The sequence below is a fragment of the Poecilia mexicana genome, unplaced genomic scaffold (assembly GCF_051168715.1).
Source record: "Poecilia mexicana isolate PSO_F unplaced genomic scaffold, ASM5116871v1 scaffold_17, whole genome shotgun sequence".
In the NCBI taxonomy this organism is placed as follows: Eukaryota; Metazoa; Chordata; class Actinopteri; order Cyprinodontiformes; family Poeciliidae; genus Poecilia; species Poecilia mexicana.
In genome coordinates, this window is record NW_028263386.1 from 23,415,982 (window position 1) to 23,432,249 (window position 16,268).

Genomic DNA, 16,268 nt, shown 5'->3' on the forward strand with positions numbered 1-16,268 from the left:
TGGACAAGTAAGGAGGAATATGAACCTACATGACTTTACTTTATACTGAGTCTTGACAGTCTGTCTACGCAGCCCAAGTAGAATCAGAAGATGGTTAATATTTGACATTGACCAAGGCTTGATGTATGTTCATGTTTTGCAATCATGACTAAGTTGGAGTTCGTACTGTTTAATTTTTAACAAGTACACTATTTGCTAGTACAGTGCATATACTTCTGGTCAATATTTTTAACCTAATTTTCTAAATGATTGAGAATTGATTTCAACTGGAAGTCAAGGCCTGACATGTTTTTGCTCCAAGTAATGTAAATAATATATTCTGCGTGGTTTTTGAAGAGTTCCGCTGTAGCCAGAAGGGGGCAGCAGAGTCCAGAAAAAAGAGATGCAATTGATTACATTCTAATCTATCTATCTATCTATCTATCTATCTATCTATCTATCTATCTATCTATCTATCTATCTATCTATCTATCTATCTATCTATCTATCTATCTATCTATCTATCTATCTATCTATCTATCTATCTATCTATCTATCTATCTATCTATCTATCTATCTGGCAGAAGGTATATACATACTTGTACTCTAATTTAATATACTTTTATGGTGTATGGCACAAAGAATGAACTATAATTACCTAATATAACTTGCTAGCTAAATGACTAACTCACTCACTCACTCACTCACTCACTCACTCACTCACTCACTCACTCACTCACTCACTCTATGGCTCTCTAATTGTTTTTGAATGAGAGGTTGCCAAACTTTTATGTTATTTTCACCTCTTGCACCCTCTTGTTTCTCCTACTCCAGCCCAAGTGTTGATTTTGTCTACCTGTCAAAGCTAAAAGCCTTGAACCAGCAAAGCTCGCAGTATGAAAAAGGCATCATTCACTTACTCTCAACACGTCACTTCTAGTGGGAACCTGTTCCTCCTTAAATAGATAAACCGGGACTCTCAGACTGCTCACCATCGGCCTGTGTGTGTGTGTGCGTGCGTGTTTGTGTCGGTGCGCACGCGCGCGCACCTCGAAAAGGGGGAGAGCGCGCGTTGTCAGGGGGCGCGGCCGAAGCCTCGCGCCCGCGTTGCTAAGCGCAAATTTGTATATAAGTGCAAAAATGAGCGGCGATCCCGCTCAGCCTGCGGCGTCCTGAGGAATTCAGCAGGTACCGACAGACATTCAGCAGCTCTCTGTCCTGCTGCGGCGTGGATGTGGAGCTTGAAAGAGAACCCGGCTGTCTGAGCTCATCATGTCTGATGGATGGATTTAAGTGCTCTCTGTCAGTCCGCGCTGATCTCACGACGGTTCCGCATCTGGAGGGTTAAATCAGGCAGAAAATCAAGAACACTTTAGGACGAAGAAAAACTTCTTGCTGCTTGTAAGTATAAGATTATGCTTTTTGCTTTGGTTGCTAATTCCATTTAGGTGTAATAATAATAATAATAATAATAATAATAATAATAATAATAATATTTGCTACCTAGTAAGGTTTTACTCAATCTTTATTTAAGTAAGCATGCGCAGTGAGGCTTTGCTGTATAACATGTCGTGTGAACGCTGTGTTTACACTGGTCCTAGTGTGTGTACTGATGCAGTGACCTGCAGATGCACTCAGAGCGCTGAAAGGTGTATTAGTCTCACTGTTTTGAAGTTTTCTCCCTCCTACTTAAGGAATTATTAAAGTGGGGCCGAGAGTAAATTCAAGACGATACTGTTTTTATTAAGCTGCTTCAGGCATGAGAGTAGATATTAGTTTTATTTAAAAAAAAAAAATGTGTGGAGAAAAATGCAAGGTTTGACGTCAGATGAAATCGAGCTGATTGGTAAGAATGCCTAAAAGCTAAATTAAAACCTACTTCCTGTGTTGTGCAGTGAAAACAAACGTCCTTCGTCATGAGGAGGTCTCTCCCCTTGTCTTGCTGGGTCAGGGCAGCCGGCCTGATGCTCTGCCTGAGCCAGAGCGCCGTGGCCGTGTTCCTCTCAAACTCCACTCGGCTCGACTCGATCCTGGACAAGTACAAGGGCAAGGACGGGGAGTGGTGGAGGGCGAGGTCGAGAGGGAAGAGGGCCATCAGCGAGGAAGACAAGCACCTGATCCTCGACCTGCACAACAAGCTGCGGGGACAGGTCTACCCTCCGGCCTCCAACATGGAGTACATGGTAAATTTAGAGCAAGCCGTCTGTGCTGTGATGTTTCTCAACCTAATTACATAAAAGAATGATCATTTGGAAAGAAAAAACAACTTTTTGTCAAGTCACAATGTGGATACTGGTGTTTTCTGACTTTTAATTCACTGTTTGTAAAGGATCCTTGCTACAGCTATCAGAAGATTTGTATTTGTTTCACCAAGCTTGAGCTGGTACTTAAGTCCTGAGTGGAAGACCGAAACACTGAGGTGGTGAAGAAGGTTTGGTCGGGGAGCGCAAGCGTAAAACTGATGTAAAATGACATTCACTTTCAGTTGCTTCCTGAACATGTTCTCTGTTGCTTTAATGCATGCTCAGTCAATGGGAAGTTGACGCCTCCGGTTATGTTGAGTTGCCACCCCTCGGTTGATTGAGTGCTTTGTGGAGGATTGAACTGCATTTCTGTCTCTGAAGCTCAAAATATTTGGTTAAGTTGAGGAAGAAGGGCACAATCCAATGAAAAACTGCTGCCTTCACAAGTAAAGTTGAAGAAAGGTTTCACAAACTGCAACATTCGAAAGAATCTATAATCAATGTCGAGAAACCCAGTTCAGGTTTTACTACTGGTAAAACAAAAAAACATTAAAAATACCCGGTCTTCATATATTTTTTATCTTTTAAAAACGTTCTGCCCAGTGTAGAACTAACAATAAGACTGAAAGTGAGACACAATCAAATGCATCCCAGACTCATCAAAAAACTGTGAAATAGTCTTTTAGTTTAGCACTAACAGGAGCTTTAGAGTTGTTAGTTATTTGGTAGCATATAAGCAACCAAGCAACATGTTCCCTAAATGTTTGTACAATGCTTATGTGCAAGACTTTTTTTGTACATTTTTAGGGACCCATATTGGATTTTGCGGTGAGAGTTAGAGGGAACCATGGGATATTCATGTTGATTTTTCTGAATATGAACTCACAACCAAAACACATCATGGCTTTTGTCCTATTTACATTGTGTAATACTGCATAACATAACCACGCATAAAGTTGTTGATGTGTTTTGGGCCAAAGAGGCTTTAGTACTGCCACTCTCCACTGTTGGAGATATTCATATAAAAAAAATATTTAATGTCCAATATACATTCATATATTTTTGAGTCAACCAAATACTTTTTTGTTTGTTTGTTTTGTTGTTTTTTTTTTTTTACCAAATATGAGGCACTTAAAATCAATTAGCTGCATCGACTGTATACTAAATTTAATTAGTTTCAGTTTAAATCTACTTAAATAGCAACAATTCACAATGTAGATAATCCCAAGACACTTTACCCACACAATTTAGAGAAACCAATTATTCTTACAGTCATGGTTTAGGACTGCGGCAGGAAGCTGGAGTACCCTGAGAGAACCCATGCATGCACAGGAAGAACATGCAAGCTCCATGCAGAGAGATTTGAACCAAGGATCTTCTTGGATCTTCTTCAACAGTACTACCAACTGGACCACTACTGTAAAGATAAATCATGCAAATACAGTTAAATACAATCTGATCTTACATGTAATGTCAGACAGTCTAATTTAGACTTATACCAATTGGTTGAAGGGTATCTACAGAAGCCCAAGTCGGGTTTCAGTGAGAAAGCATCCTGAGTGTACAGAGCTGGGAATAATGAAACTGAGCTCTGCAAGCCTGAGCTACTGTCTGGCTCGCCCCTAAGTCATGCCTCCTTCTTGGACGCCCTCACTGACCCTGGCCCAGGTCCAGCTTTCACCCCCGCAGTGTTGTCCTGTCCTCCACCTCAACCACCCTGCCCATCGGCCTCCACTTCCTGCCCTGCCTACCCTCACTCCATCATTCCATTTCTCTCCATGTTGACTTTTTTTTTTTTTATGCTTTACTTGCTCAATCTTCTGCCTCACTCACTGGCTATTCTGCACACATTTCTTCACCGTTTCTTGCTTTCTCTCTAATCCCCGGGCCACATTTCTCCCTATCCATCACAACTCACTCAAACCAATGCTGTGCTTTCTCTGATCCCCCTGATGCCTCTAATTTTGGACGCAACATTGGGGAGCTTGTTTCAAACGGGGTAGACTTCACTGGCGTGGGGCCAGATTAGAGCCAACTCGCGAGTTTCTCAACTCGCACGCGAAAAGATGCCCGGGGAAGTTGTTTTATTGAGCCGAGTCATGCCAGTTCCCTCAGCAGACTCTCTTGATAAGTCAATAACAATCAAAAATGTCCATCATCGCAACCTTTTAAGATGCTACCTTGAGGAAAAACTAACTAGATAGACAGAGAAATACTTAAGCAAAGTATGATTTATTATATTCATCTAGATTTTATTCTTGTCCTCCTACTAATTTTTACATTGACGTTTGTAGTTGGACGCACGTCTGCATTTCGAAAAGTTCTGTTCCTTGGGAAGCGAAGACGAATTGGTCACTTTCCGCGAACCTCTCAGTGGGAGGATTTGTGGAGTCGATTTTCTCCTAAGCTGGATAATTGAGTTGGAAGAATAAGACTGACAAGAAGAACACACTGAGCTGCCAGGGATCGTTAGAAACTGCAGTAAAGTTGGCGCGGTTAAGGCTTCATTTTAATTTATTTTTTTTTCGTAAGTAGCAATGATTAATAACTAGGGAGTGAGGGCAGATTTGGGGTTTCCAGTTCTTCAAATGAACGAGGGTCATTGAGCTCTTAATCTGCCAGTAGAGTTAAAAGAAACAATCTCTGCCACTGTTTAAGTGTAAAAAAATAAAAAGAACGTACAGTACCAGCTGTGCTGCAAGCACAGTGCCTCAGAAAAGTATCATATCCTTTATGTGAAAGAGAGATCAGTGTGAAACAGTACAGTAGAAAGAACATGATTTACTTTGGCATGAATGAATGAAATTCAGTGCAACCAAATGAGTTTGCAAGCTGTGAATAGCTTCACTCAGAGTGAATTCATCTGAGTAGACATACAAATAAACTCTAAGACTCTGGCAGGTTTATGTGGTGACAAAACCGTGTTTTTCTGATGACATTATGTCCTCTAGAAACATAAAATGAAAGATAAATAGCAATCAAGTGAAAGAGGTACATCATATGCCGTGTCATATTGTTTCCACTTACCTCTGTTTCGTAAAGGTAAGCACACCATTTTCTACCAGTTTTCTTCACTTGGTAGTTAGTCCATTTTTAATATCCATGTAAGTACATAACGCCAAAACCGCATATACGATTTCGTTTAATTGCATGTAGGACAGATTTTATATTGCAGTAAGTTCTATTTTTGATTCTCTTTCACATTTTGGGGGCAGTCAGGATTTACTACTGCCCCCAAAATGTGATCAGTAATGATCCCTGATCAAACTAAGTTAACTGCGGAGAGCTTCCTTCTGGGTCATAATTTTGAACGGCGTGGCATAACCAGACAGAGTAGAAGATGCAGAAATTTTCATTGGGCGCGACCAGCATGGACGAGATCAGAGGAACAGAGAGGGAAGGCTGAGATGGTTTTGACAAAAGATAGACAGATAAGAATAGATGATGTTGGACATGGGAGCTGCCAGGCAACTCCACATCTGGCAACTTGCTATGTCATGGACGTAGCGAAGGAAGACAATGCGATGGTCTACGAGACAGCTGAAGAGGCAAAGGATAGACACAGCATTAATATGTTCTGCAGTTCAAATCTAGGCATTCTAGTACGTCCTCAGAGGTTTATTGGAAAGGACTGGTGAATTAAAAACCCTCACAAAACCTTAATAACACAAGGGATAGATTTAGACGTCAACTTGTGATCATCGTCTATGTAGCAGGCAACCCAAAGCGTCAAAGTCATTAATTGTAATAGAAAAAGTAAAACAATATCTTCAAGATTGGGAGGAACAAATGAAAATGAGAGGCATGTTTTGTTTGATTTTGAACAATCATTATCAATCTTAACCTAACTTTATTGTTTTAGGCATCTTTTTGTAACAGAATAAAAGGGGTAAACGGCGTCAGGTCTCCCTTCATAAACTTTGGCACCGGTGCGTTAGCTTCACGCGGAGCATATGGTAAGCATTATGGTGGTCCACAGTTAAGCATTATCCTATTACTGTTGACACAAGATAGGCATAATGCAGCTAAATGGCAGGCCAACAACAGTGCACACTGCATCTATTCTTTGCCCTCCCCAAGTCAACAGTACATTAATTTCACCATGGCATTTAAATTACCCAACCCCCTACGCACAGTCTATTTTGTTTTTTCTTTTTTTTTTCTGTTTGCTTCAGAACAAGATGTGAGTGAACTCCATTCAGGTATGTTGGCCTGAATTCACCTCTGTTTTGTTCAGTTCTTACATTTAAGATGGCATCAAGTAGCAAAACAGAGACTTTCTGTGTTGCTTGTTTTTTTTTTTTTCTTTGTTTTTTTTTAAGATCAGTTACTGGAAACAAGCTATGAAACAACCACACCGAATAGTAGCACACAGCTGCAAGCTGATGTGGTGGTCTCGCATGTACGTGTCTGTGTGAAGGGAGGCGGACGTGTGTGTTGATGAGGAGAGGCCTAGCTCTTACTGCCTGGTGTTAAAATTGCAAAAAAAAAAGAAAAAAAAAAAAAAGGGCCTTTGAACTGAGAGTAGAGAGCAGATTCCTCCTTCGGGTTCAGCCTGCCTCATGTACGGCTAGAGCCAAGCTGGTTTTGGTAGAACCTACAGTGGTTCGGTGTCCTTGTACAGAATGATGAAATCTTCAGACAAGTTGCTATGTGTGGCACTTACATCCACAAGTACGGTAAGTGGCCAATTAGCCAACTTAAATCAGCAGGGAGTTTGAGGTTCCCCTGGATGACCACATTTTTTATTTTTTTTCCCCCCAGATCAAACTTTCTCCCAGCAGCAGCAAGCTGACGCTCCCAGCCCCTTGCTGGGGGCTGATGCTGACCTGAGTTTACCTTTTCTTGTGAAAATAGCATTTTTTTCCCCCACCTCTGTGAACGTCGTCCGCTGATCTGTGTGTTCATGTGTGCTTTTGTTTTCCAGTTATGGGATTACGAGTTGGAGAGGAGCGCAGAGAACTGGGCGCACGCCTGCCGATGGGAGCACGGGCCGAGCCACATGCTGACACAAATAGGCCAGAACCTGGGAACGCACTGGGGCAGGTGTGTATGAAGCAGTACTTTTTAATGTTTGTTTCAACTGCGGATGTTGCAGGACTTATATCTTCACTCAGAGTGGAATGATACTTCGGTATTGGTGTAGAAAGTTTCAAAGTAAATCACTTTTCTACTGCGATCGCAGCACACTTTTGAAAAGTTATTTAATAAATGAGAGAGGGAGTGGGGCGGGGGGGGCCCGGGGGAGCACACATTGAGAAATGATGTTGCAATTTGACTGGTGCCTTCAGTAGCTGCCATCACCTACGTAAAACTGAAGCTTATCTTTTGTAGAGCTGGATCAGTTCTTTTAGTTGGTGATCCATGATTTGGCCTTCACGTCGTGGCTGAGTTGCTGCCCCAATCGGTTCCACCTTCTCTTGCCCCGGCAATATTTAGCAGTGAGAAAATTTCACAACTCGGACATGTTGCACGGGTGCCGTCACGTCATCGTACCTTGCTGTAACTTACAGAACTCCTGACTTCAACTAATAATAATAATAATAATAATAATAATAATAACATATCTTTGTAGATGAAATCTCCATGATTTCATTCAGCAGTGGATACTAAAAGAGTTCTGACAGGGAGGCATATCCTCTGTGATAGTATCGTTTAAATAAAACCTGATCTTCAAAAAACCCATCTCAATCTTCTTCAGTTCATTTGTGGCACATTTGGCAGACTAACATATTTGCTGGGGAACGAAATATCAAGAGGTTTCATAAACACTGAATTGTATTCAAATGGTCTGTTCATAACAATGTTTTTAGTTTCTTTTCCCTGCCTCATAGAAATCAACCGTATATGAAGATAAAATACTTGATTATATATATTGTAGTTCTTATTGGTGACAGTCTTTATGTTTAAAAATGCATAATTCTTGAACTTTAGAGACAGACCACCGACCTACCACGTGCAGGCCTGGTATGATGAGGTGAGGTACTACAGCTACCCGTACTCCCAGGAGTGTAATCCACACTGTCCGTTCAGATGTTCGGGGCCGGTTTGCACGCACTACACTCAGGTAGGAATCATCCTGTCACTTTTCTCAGAAGCTAAACGAGTACTTGTCGATCTTTTTTTTGATCAAGTTGTTGATTCCGTGATTAGGAGATGATCTTAACTGACCAAAGCTTGTCTAAAACAGACTGAGTTCAAAAGCTTGTCATAAGACATAGACATCATTCTTTAATTGTGCGACATCTTTAAATCTATTCCATCACTAGTGAAATACATTTAAAGCCCAGTGGTCTATTAATGTGCGTGTTGGGGTTTGATTTTCTAAGTGTGTGAAAGACTGATTGAGTGAAATGAGAATTGTAAGTGTGACAACGGAGGTGTTTAGTGTGTTTAGTTCACCTTCAAGCAGCTTGTAACGTTTAAACATCTTCCTTTTCAGCTGGTGTGGGCCACCAGCAATCGCATTGGCTGCGCCATCAACACGTGTTACAACATGAATGTTTGGGGAATGATCTGGACCAAAGCAGTTTATCTGGTCTGCAACTACTCCCCTCCGTGAGTCCGTGGACAAAGTGCAATTGATCGCAGACGTGGTTTTGGCTGTTTTCATAGTTTGACAGAAAATATGGAAATGTTGTTTTCTCAGGGGAAACTGGTGGGGTCATGCACCGTACAAATACGGCACACCTTGTTCTGCCTGTCCAGCCAGCTATGGTGGAGGCTGCCGAAACAACTTGTGCTACAAAGGTAGGGCAGACTTTCGTGCTGGTAGACGATCACCTCAGGGCAGAGGTGGGTAGAGTACCCAGAAATTGTACTCAACTACAACATCTTCTTATTCACAAAGATGTAAAAAGTAGCCGTCCAAGAAACTGCTCAAGTAAGAGTAAAAAAGTATTTGGTAAAAAGTCTACTCAAGTACTGAGTAACTAATCAAATTTTCAATCATTTAATATTTAAAAACTACATCATCAGATGGACCAAAAATGTACACTTAAGTGGAAATTTTGGTGTTTTAATGAGCAAAATGATAAAATCAGAAAATTTTTCAGGATCCGTTTCTTTCAATTTTACTCAAATAAGATACTTCATAATAACATTACTTAAGTAAAAGTAAAAAGCACAGTGTAGTAAAAATACTCCTAAAAGTATTTTTTATCCAAAAAGTTACTCATGTAAATATAATTGAATAGATCTAACTAGCTTCTACCCAGCTCTGCCAAAGGGCAATGCATTTTCTGACCCAGTAGGTCGTTTCACCTTGTAATGCAATTTTGAAGCAGTTGTGACCTCGAAATACTTTTATTTAAGCAGGTTAACCCTTTTATTCTCATTTCTGAAAACTGTCACTCGATGCAACTTCAACCATTAAAGAAAATGTTATAAGATGTTGAAACACAACACTTGAATGATAGGACGTCGCGTTGTTTCTAGACGGTGGCGTCGAACGGCATCCAGCTCCTGAAACGGAGGAAAACAACTACATTGAACCAGAACCAGTAAGAGACAGAGAGCCCCAGCCGAGGGTCCGAACACCAGACCCATCACTGAATGAAAACACGGAGGGAAACCAAGTTGCCAGTACAGAGCAGATGTGTATGCACGTCCCTCTTTAATAAACCTTCTTTACCGATACGTCTATTCATTTCTTAAAGCGTTTTGACTCCAGCTAAAGTGATTCTTTGTTGTCTCACAAGCCCAACAGGTTGAGTGTGAGACCAAGCTGAGAGATCAGTGCAAGGGAACAACCTGTAACAGGTAAAACGTCAGCTAAAAGAATTCAGTGCGCACACCGGAACCGTTTTGCCACGTTTGCGTAACATCGGTGCTGCGGGACTGTTGACCCACATGTGGCCTCTGTCCACAGATATGAATGCCCACCTGGTTGCTTTGAGCGACCTGGAAAAGTAGTTGGGACTTCTTACTACGACATGGTAAGTGATCACATAAACGGAGACAGTTCGTGTCTTTTGGAATGAAGTTCTGTCGAAAGGTTGTAACCAGTTGAGCTTACGTACAGTAGATGACCCTGTTGGTGTCTTCAAATCTAAGAAGGTAAATCCAGATGAATTGGTTCCCAGAAGCTGAAGTCAGCAGGTTGTGTGAGGGGCCAACACTAAAGCCAACCTCTGCTGTTCTGAAATAAATCTCCAATATGTCACAGCAGTTTACTGATGATTATATGCACAGGATATGGAGGTGAGAGGCGGCTTGCCACCAGTGGTCTTTGTGTATGAAACATGTACTAAGAAGAGAATCTGAAAGCGCTTTTCCTCTCACAGTAACTGCTGTAACAGTAAAGTGTGTTAAAAGTAAAAAAGTAGAGAATAGTATTTTAATTATTTTTACTTTTTTTGCTAAACAGATACTATGAGAGACAATATATATGTTGCATTTTCAGCACGTGTTTCACACAGGAAGAACATTGGTGGTACACCGCCTCCAGAATACATTCCCTCTGTAAATTATTATTTAATTCTTTGGAAACGACTACATAAGGGAAACAATATCAGAGTTGAGAGATTCCTAAAATATCTCTTATATAAACTGCGAGGATACGTTTGAATTTCTACTTTAGGCTGCTAGAAGTACACTGCGGTCTCATTAGCTTTATCTTCTGGGATCAATTAACTTACATTTATGCCAAAAGATGAGAAAAGAGTCTTTTACCAGAATCCCAACAAAAACTCTGAAGTTTCACTGAGAGACAACCACCAACACCATTACTGTATGTCGTAACGCCTCGTTTGTAAAGCCTGAGATAGACTTTGACTCATCTTTCAGCAATCCAGTGTGTGTGGAGCTGGGCTGCACTCTGGGGTCATTGACAATGACGGGGGATGGCTGGATGTGACCCGACTGGGTAGAAAACAACTATTCACCAAATCATACAAGAACGGCGTCCAATCCATTGGGTAAGAAATTTAACGTCGTGCCCGCACGGACATCTACAAAGTTTCTTACCCTGCATTTGTTTAAGTACCATACATCACCCAGGCCACTACCCTTTAATCATCTTTGCAGGAAAAATAGAAGTGCCAATTCCTTCAAAGTGGAATCAGTACCTGGTAAGAATGATTTCTTTTTCTTTTTGCTGTTATTTGCATAAGGACATACTGCGGAACAACTTTTAGCTGCATCTGCTTTGTTTTCCAGTAAAAGCAATAAGATGCGATACAACAGTGGCACATTTCTGTCCTTTCAAGAAACCCGTTCGACACTGTCCCAGGTACGACTCAGAGACTCTTATATTAATCACATGTTGTTTTCTAGTCATGTTGTAATCAAATGCATCAGTTTCTCACTGGCAGAGGTCCTGTTTACAATAAAATATATTTATATTGCTCCCATTTAAAAAAAAAAAGATGCCATCCCAAGGCACTTTAAATGACGTAACAGGTTCAGTTACATAGAGTTGAACTCAAATCAGTCCAATTCAATGCGATATAATCCAATCATAAAGTCAAAATAAAATGACATTACATGCAGTCTATTCCAGGTGACAGTTCCAAACATCTAAAAAGAAAAAAGTTGGTGGTGGCAGATTACAGAGTAATTGACCTCGCAGCAATCCCTCATCCTTAGCAAGCATGTGAGGACAGAGTGGAGGAGCTGCTCTCACTTATCAGATCAGGAGGACACAGAAACAATGAACGACAATCTTTATTGGGAAGGAAAATAAAGAGCAGACATAGTCACAATTTTTGTTCTAGTAAGACACAAATTTAAAACACTGGGACAGCAGTAACTTCTACTGGAAGGAAAAAACACGATGATCTAAGGGCAGCAATAGCTCGATTCAGGAAAGAGACGCAATTAAGCTCAGACTTCATGAGTACTGTCTATGGGAGGAAAAAAAACCCTGGATTTTTCATCACATTCTTTGACGTGGGACCACATGGAGAAAAACTACAACGGCAACAGCCAAATTGTCAGAGTTCAGGTTTGCTATGGAGCTACCGTGGAGAAATCAGCATCCTTTTCGTTTCCCCCCTTTCCCATCTGGAGAATGGGAAAAGGAAAACAAAATAGACATGGGGAAAAAAAGTGCGACTTCTTACATATCTGATTATTTATTCACTCACTCTACTTTCTTGCTGCTACTTGGAAAAAAACATCAGGAAATGTCCTACGACTTTACCTTTTTCCAGGTTGTATTGCCCCAAGAACTGTTTGCATGACAGTCGAGCTCGCGTCATCGGAACAAAGTACTACACAGACGTAAGTGTTTCCATCATTAATAACTCCTGTTCTTTGTTATTGTTTTATTTTATTTATTTTTCTTCACCTTTTGCAGAACGGTAAATAATTTGCTTTATAATATGTTGTGAAGAAATCTAGCATCTGCAGAGCTGCCATCCACGCAGGAGTAATCCGGAGCGAGTCAGGCGGCTACCTTGATGTGATGCCGGTGGACACACGGCGGCAGTACAGCGGCAGCTACCAGAACGGGATCAACTCAGAGAGGTAGATCATCTTCAGATCTCCTGGATCTCACGTGAAGCTAACAGCTGTACAGTTGAAGCTAGATACTTACAGACATCGTAAAAACAGACATTTTCTTTCTTTTTTTTTATGCTTTCACATCATCTGATATTAAATCAGACTGAACATTTGCTGGGTCACGCCAGGTACCGTTACTGTTATTATTCTCGTTTTGTAAATGCCAGAATAGTGAGATCGATTTCTATTACTATTTCTGCATCGTCAGAAGTTCACATGCGTCACGATTAATGTGCCACAACTTGGAAGCCCCAGATGTTGGTGACATGACTTTGCATTAAACTAATGCACACCTGTGAGTCACACAGGTGTGCACAGGTGTCACACAAAGCTCCCTTGTGTGACGTCTGGGAAAACTCAAAAGAACTCAGGCAGGACATAAGGGGGCTGAATTGTGGGACTCAACAAGCCCTGTGAAACCTTTCTGCACAGTGATGCCACAACAGAAAACTGTTTAGTTTATTACTTTTAGAAATTGTGGAGTATTCATTACTGTAGATCAACATTTAGCTTTGTACTTTTAATATCGGAGCAAGACCTAGAGAAACTCCTGATAGTTTACAAATCTAGAACAAACTTTCAAAGTACCATTTACTTACTTAACAACCAGGAACAAGAATCAAACATGGAGAACCAACATTTAGCTTTATATTGTACAAATTTAATAACCCAACCCAGAACAACTGGAACCAACATTTAGTTTTATACTTACTAAAAGAATCAAACATGGAGAACCAGCATTTAGTTTTTATCAAAACAAGAATCCAGAGAAACCCTCAATAGTTTATAAATTATGGACTACCTATTCTTATTCTTATTCTTACATGGGGAACCAATAGATGTAGTTTTATACTTTTACATTTTGTCTTTCTTTTGGTTTTGTTGTTTTGTTCGTATTTCCTTCTAATTCATATAAAGCACTGTGAACTTCTTTGTTCACAGTGCTACACAAATAAAGTTACCTTACCTTACATTCATCTGTTCAAACAATTATGTATGTGCAAGTGGGCAAATATTTAGCATTGATACCATTCAGAAAGGAAACATGTACCGAGTCCCAGAGGTGGATGTGTTTTGGTGAGAAATGTGAAATTAGTCTTTTACTAACATGGACTGAAAGACCAGTCTGAGAGGAAGAAGCAAGAAATTCAAAGAAATTGGAAAGAGGTTCGCTTGGCAGCCTGAAAACATCATCCTCGAGGGTTGCAGCATCGTGTTGGTGAACTTCACAAAATATTGGCAATCAGCTTTAAGACATTGAGCAAAAATGTTTAGCTTCAGCAGAAATGGCATACTGCCAAATCCGTTACAAAGAAACCTAAGAACGGTATTGTCAATCTTTTTTGAGTGGCCATCAGTTACATTTTCCATATCTGTTTTCAGTTGCATTCATTGATTAATGACACAACATTCGTACTTTGTTCAAGCAACATTCACGTTGTTATGTGTCTCAGCAGAATGTCTTTTTTACTCTCTGACTCGTGTTCTTTCAGCTTTCTGAACCCCACAGGAGGAAAAGCCTTCAGAGTTTTTGCAGTCATCTGAGGAAAAGCCCCGAAAGGACAAAGTACCGGCGATCGTATCTGAGAAGCCCACCCAGCATGAAATCAAAAACCGATAATTTTGCCCCCAGAGTAAATAACCCAACTTGTCTGACTCAAACACTTCCAAGTTCCTACGTGTGTTTTTCCTCAAGGATTTGCTTGTTTCTTAGGTCATCGGTGATCTGCTTTCCAGTCGGCCTGTGGCGAAGGATTTTCTAGAATTATAGTTTTTCAAAGTCTTCTGGTCTGAACCTTCAGAGTCAGCCGCAGAATACACGTGTGCCCACAATGCGCTTGTGGCTGCCGTGATATCGTGACATCATGCTTCTTAACACTTAAAAATAACTATTACGCAACCAGATAGCTACGCCGTTCCAGCATGTAATTTTAGGCCTTAAGGTCAAAGCCTGATATTACTTTTAGTCAGAACATTTCAGATCTCCTTAAGTTTTTTTTCTACATGCAGCAACTAAATAAGGGGGAAAAAAATGACTCAACTAGCATTAAAGTAGGAAGCATTGGCAGGAATTACCTATTAACTTTGAGGTGTTAAAGATTTATTTGAAATGTTAATCTTCCAAACAAGAATCCAATCCACTGGTTCAAAATCTAATGTATACACAGATTCCTCGTTATTATTTGGCCACAAGAATCCTTAGCAAGTTGCATTGTTTTCCGACTGGACGTTCAGCCGCTCTTCTGTTTTAGAAGAGCTTTAGTTGAGTTTTAAATTGGTCCGTGTCCTGGCCTGGACTCAGGAAACTCTAACCCTAATCTTTCCTAAATCCGATGAAACGCTCAGGTGTCTCCAAGTCTCAAACATCTGACTCAAAGTGTTGCCTTCGGATGAAAAGGAAACATCTTAAAGATAACAGCAGTGTCGCTGTTTGCAGTGAGTCAAGCTTACTTTCAACATGGCCCAGAAGCAGGGAAGAAAGCCTCGCTCCAAAGTCGACACCGTTGAGCCTGAATTCACTGTTTGGCTGCCCAAACGGACGAGCTGGATGCTTTTAGGTGTCAGACGAGACAAAGAAGGTTTCGTCTGACGCGTGTCAGAGACTTCAACATCAGCTCAAATCAGGAGCAAGACCGACGGAACGAAGACGCGTAACGGTGTTTTAAACTCTGGATGAGTCAAATTAAATCCAAGCTCATGGAAGGAGAGCAACATAAACAAGCTATACAGGTTGTATTGAGGAATATTTAGCTTCTAATAAATCATCAGAAGCCTTAAATTAGTGTCAAATTCATGTCAGCGATGACTATACGTCAAGTTCTGACTGGGAAAATATATGAACGAAATACATTTTTCAATTTTAACTTTAGAAGTTAAGTATTTCTCCCTATGTTAATTTATTCATTGTCCACTTATAACTAAACAGGCCACAGGGATTGGCTGCTGAACGGAAACATAACATGGGCTAAAAGGCACATTGTATATTTTTGTACATAGTTCTGTTGTACATAATGCTTAAAACATGCTTGCTGTTGTCGTCTATTTCTGTCTACATTTTTTCTTTTTTTTTTTTTTTTTCAAATTTTTGGAGGCTGTACAAAAAAAAACCCCAAAAAGTGTTAAATGATGAAAGTCAAACAACCTGCATGCAAAGATATATATTTGCAATGTATGCATTTCTTTTAATAAATTAAGAAATCTACACTAATGTCAGTTTTGTATAAAAATTGTAACATATTTGATGTTTTTCACTATATTTTTTCAGCTTCTGTTTAACCCTGGCTGGCCAGGAACCTGCATGGCAGAATCACGATTAAAAGAGTTCAAACCTCTTCGTGTCGTTTCTTGTCATATTTCAGATACTCACCTACAGATCCATTATCTTTGTGTAAAGTAAGGGTTAAAATCTAGTATAACATATAATCAAAAAGGATAAATGGAAGTTTGTGAGATACACTGATATAAAGTCTCTAGTAACAAAGTTTATTATTTAACAACGAGGATCCATCTGAAAGTATTACATGAGTTTATGGGGCTGGA

General features: G+C 40.3%; 1 protein-coding gene across 2 annotated transcripts; it reads left to right on the forward strand.

The window, feature by feature from the left end:
- The first annotated feature begins 917 nt into the window (after positions 1-917).
- Positions 918-16,060, forward strand: LOC106924068 (cysteine-rich secretory protein LCCL domain-containing 1-like). 2 transcript variants are annotated; one of them, XR_015765838.1, is made up of 16 exons: positions 918-1,380; positions 1,875-2,162; positions 7,150-7,268; positions 8,157-8,289; positions 8,665-8,780; positions 8,872-8,972; positions 9,660-9,821; positions 9,923-9,983; positions 10,093-10,159; positions 11,010-11,140; positions 11,250-11,293; positions 11,382-11,454; positions 12,377-12,446; positions 12,559-12,692; positions 14,222-14,362; positions 14,443-16,060. XR_015765838.1 is itself a non-coding variant. In XM_014997572.2 (15 exons), the coding sequence occupies exons 2-15, from the start codon at positions 1,896-1,898 to the stop codon at positions 14,271-14,273; spliced, it is 1,530 nt and encodes a 509-aa protein (XP_014853058.2). In that variant the 5' UTR covers positions 918-1,380; positions 1,875-1,895; the 3' UTR covers positions 14,274-16,060. The 2 variants fall into 2 exon arrangements, 1 of the variants encoding a protein (XP_014853058.2); XM_014997572.2 differs by having other exon boundaries at positions 14,222-16,060.
- Positions 16,061-16,268: the final 208 nt, after the last annotated feature.

Excerpts from the sequence above, each read along its gene's own strand:
- LOC106924068 (XM_014997572.2), top strand. The coding sequence starts at position 1,896 with ATGAGGAGGTCTCTCCCCTTGTCTTGCTGGGTCAGGGCAGCCGGCCTG. Across the intron at positions 11,294-11,381 it reads CAAAGTGGAATCAGTACCTG|TAAAAGCAATAAGATGCGAT; the intron begins GTAAGAATGATT and ends TTTGTTTTCCAG. Across the intron at positions 11,455-12,376 it reads CCCGTTCGACACTGTCCCAG|GTTGTATTGCCCCAAGAACT; the intron begins GTACGACTCAGA and ends ACCTTTTTCCAG.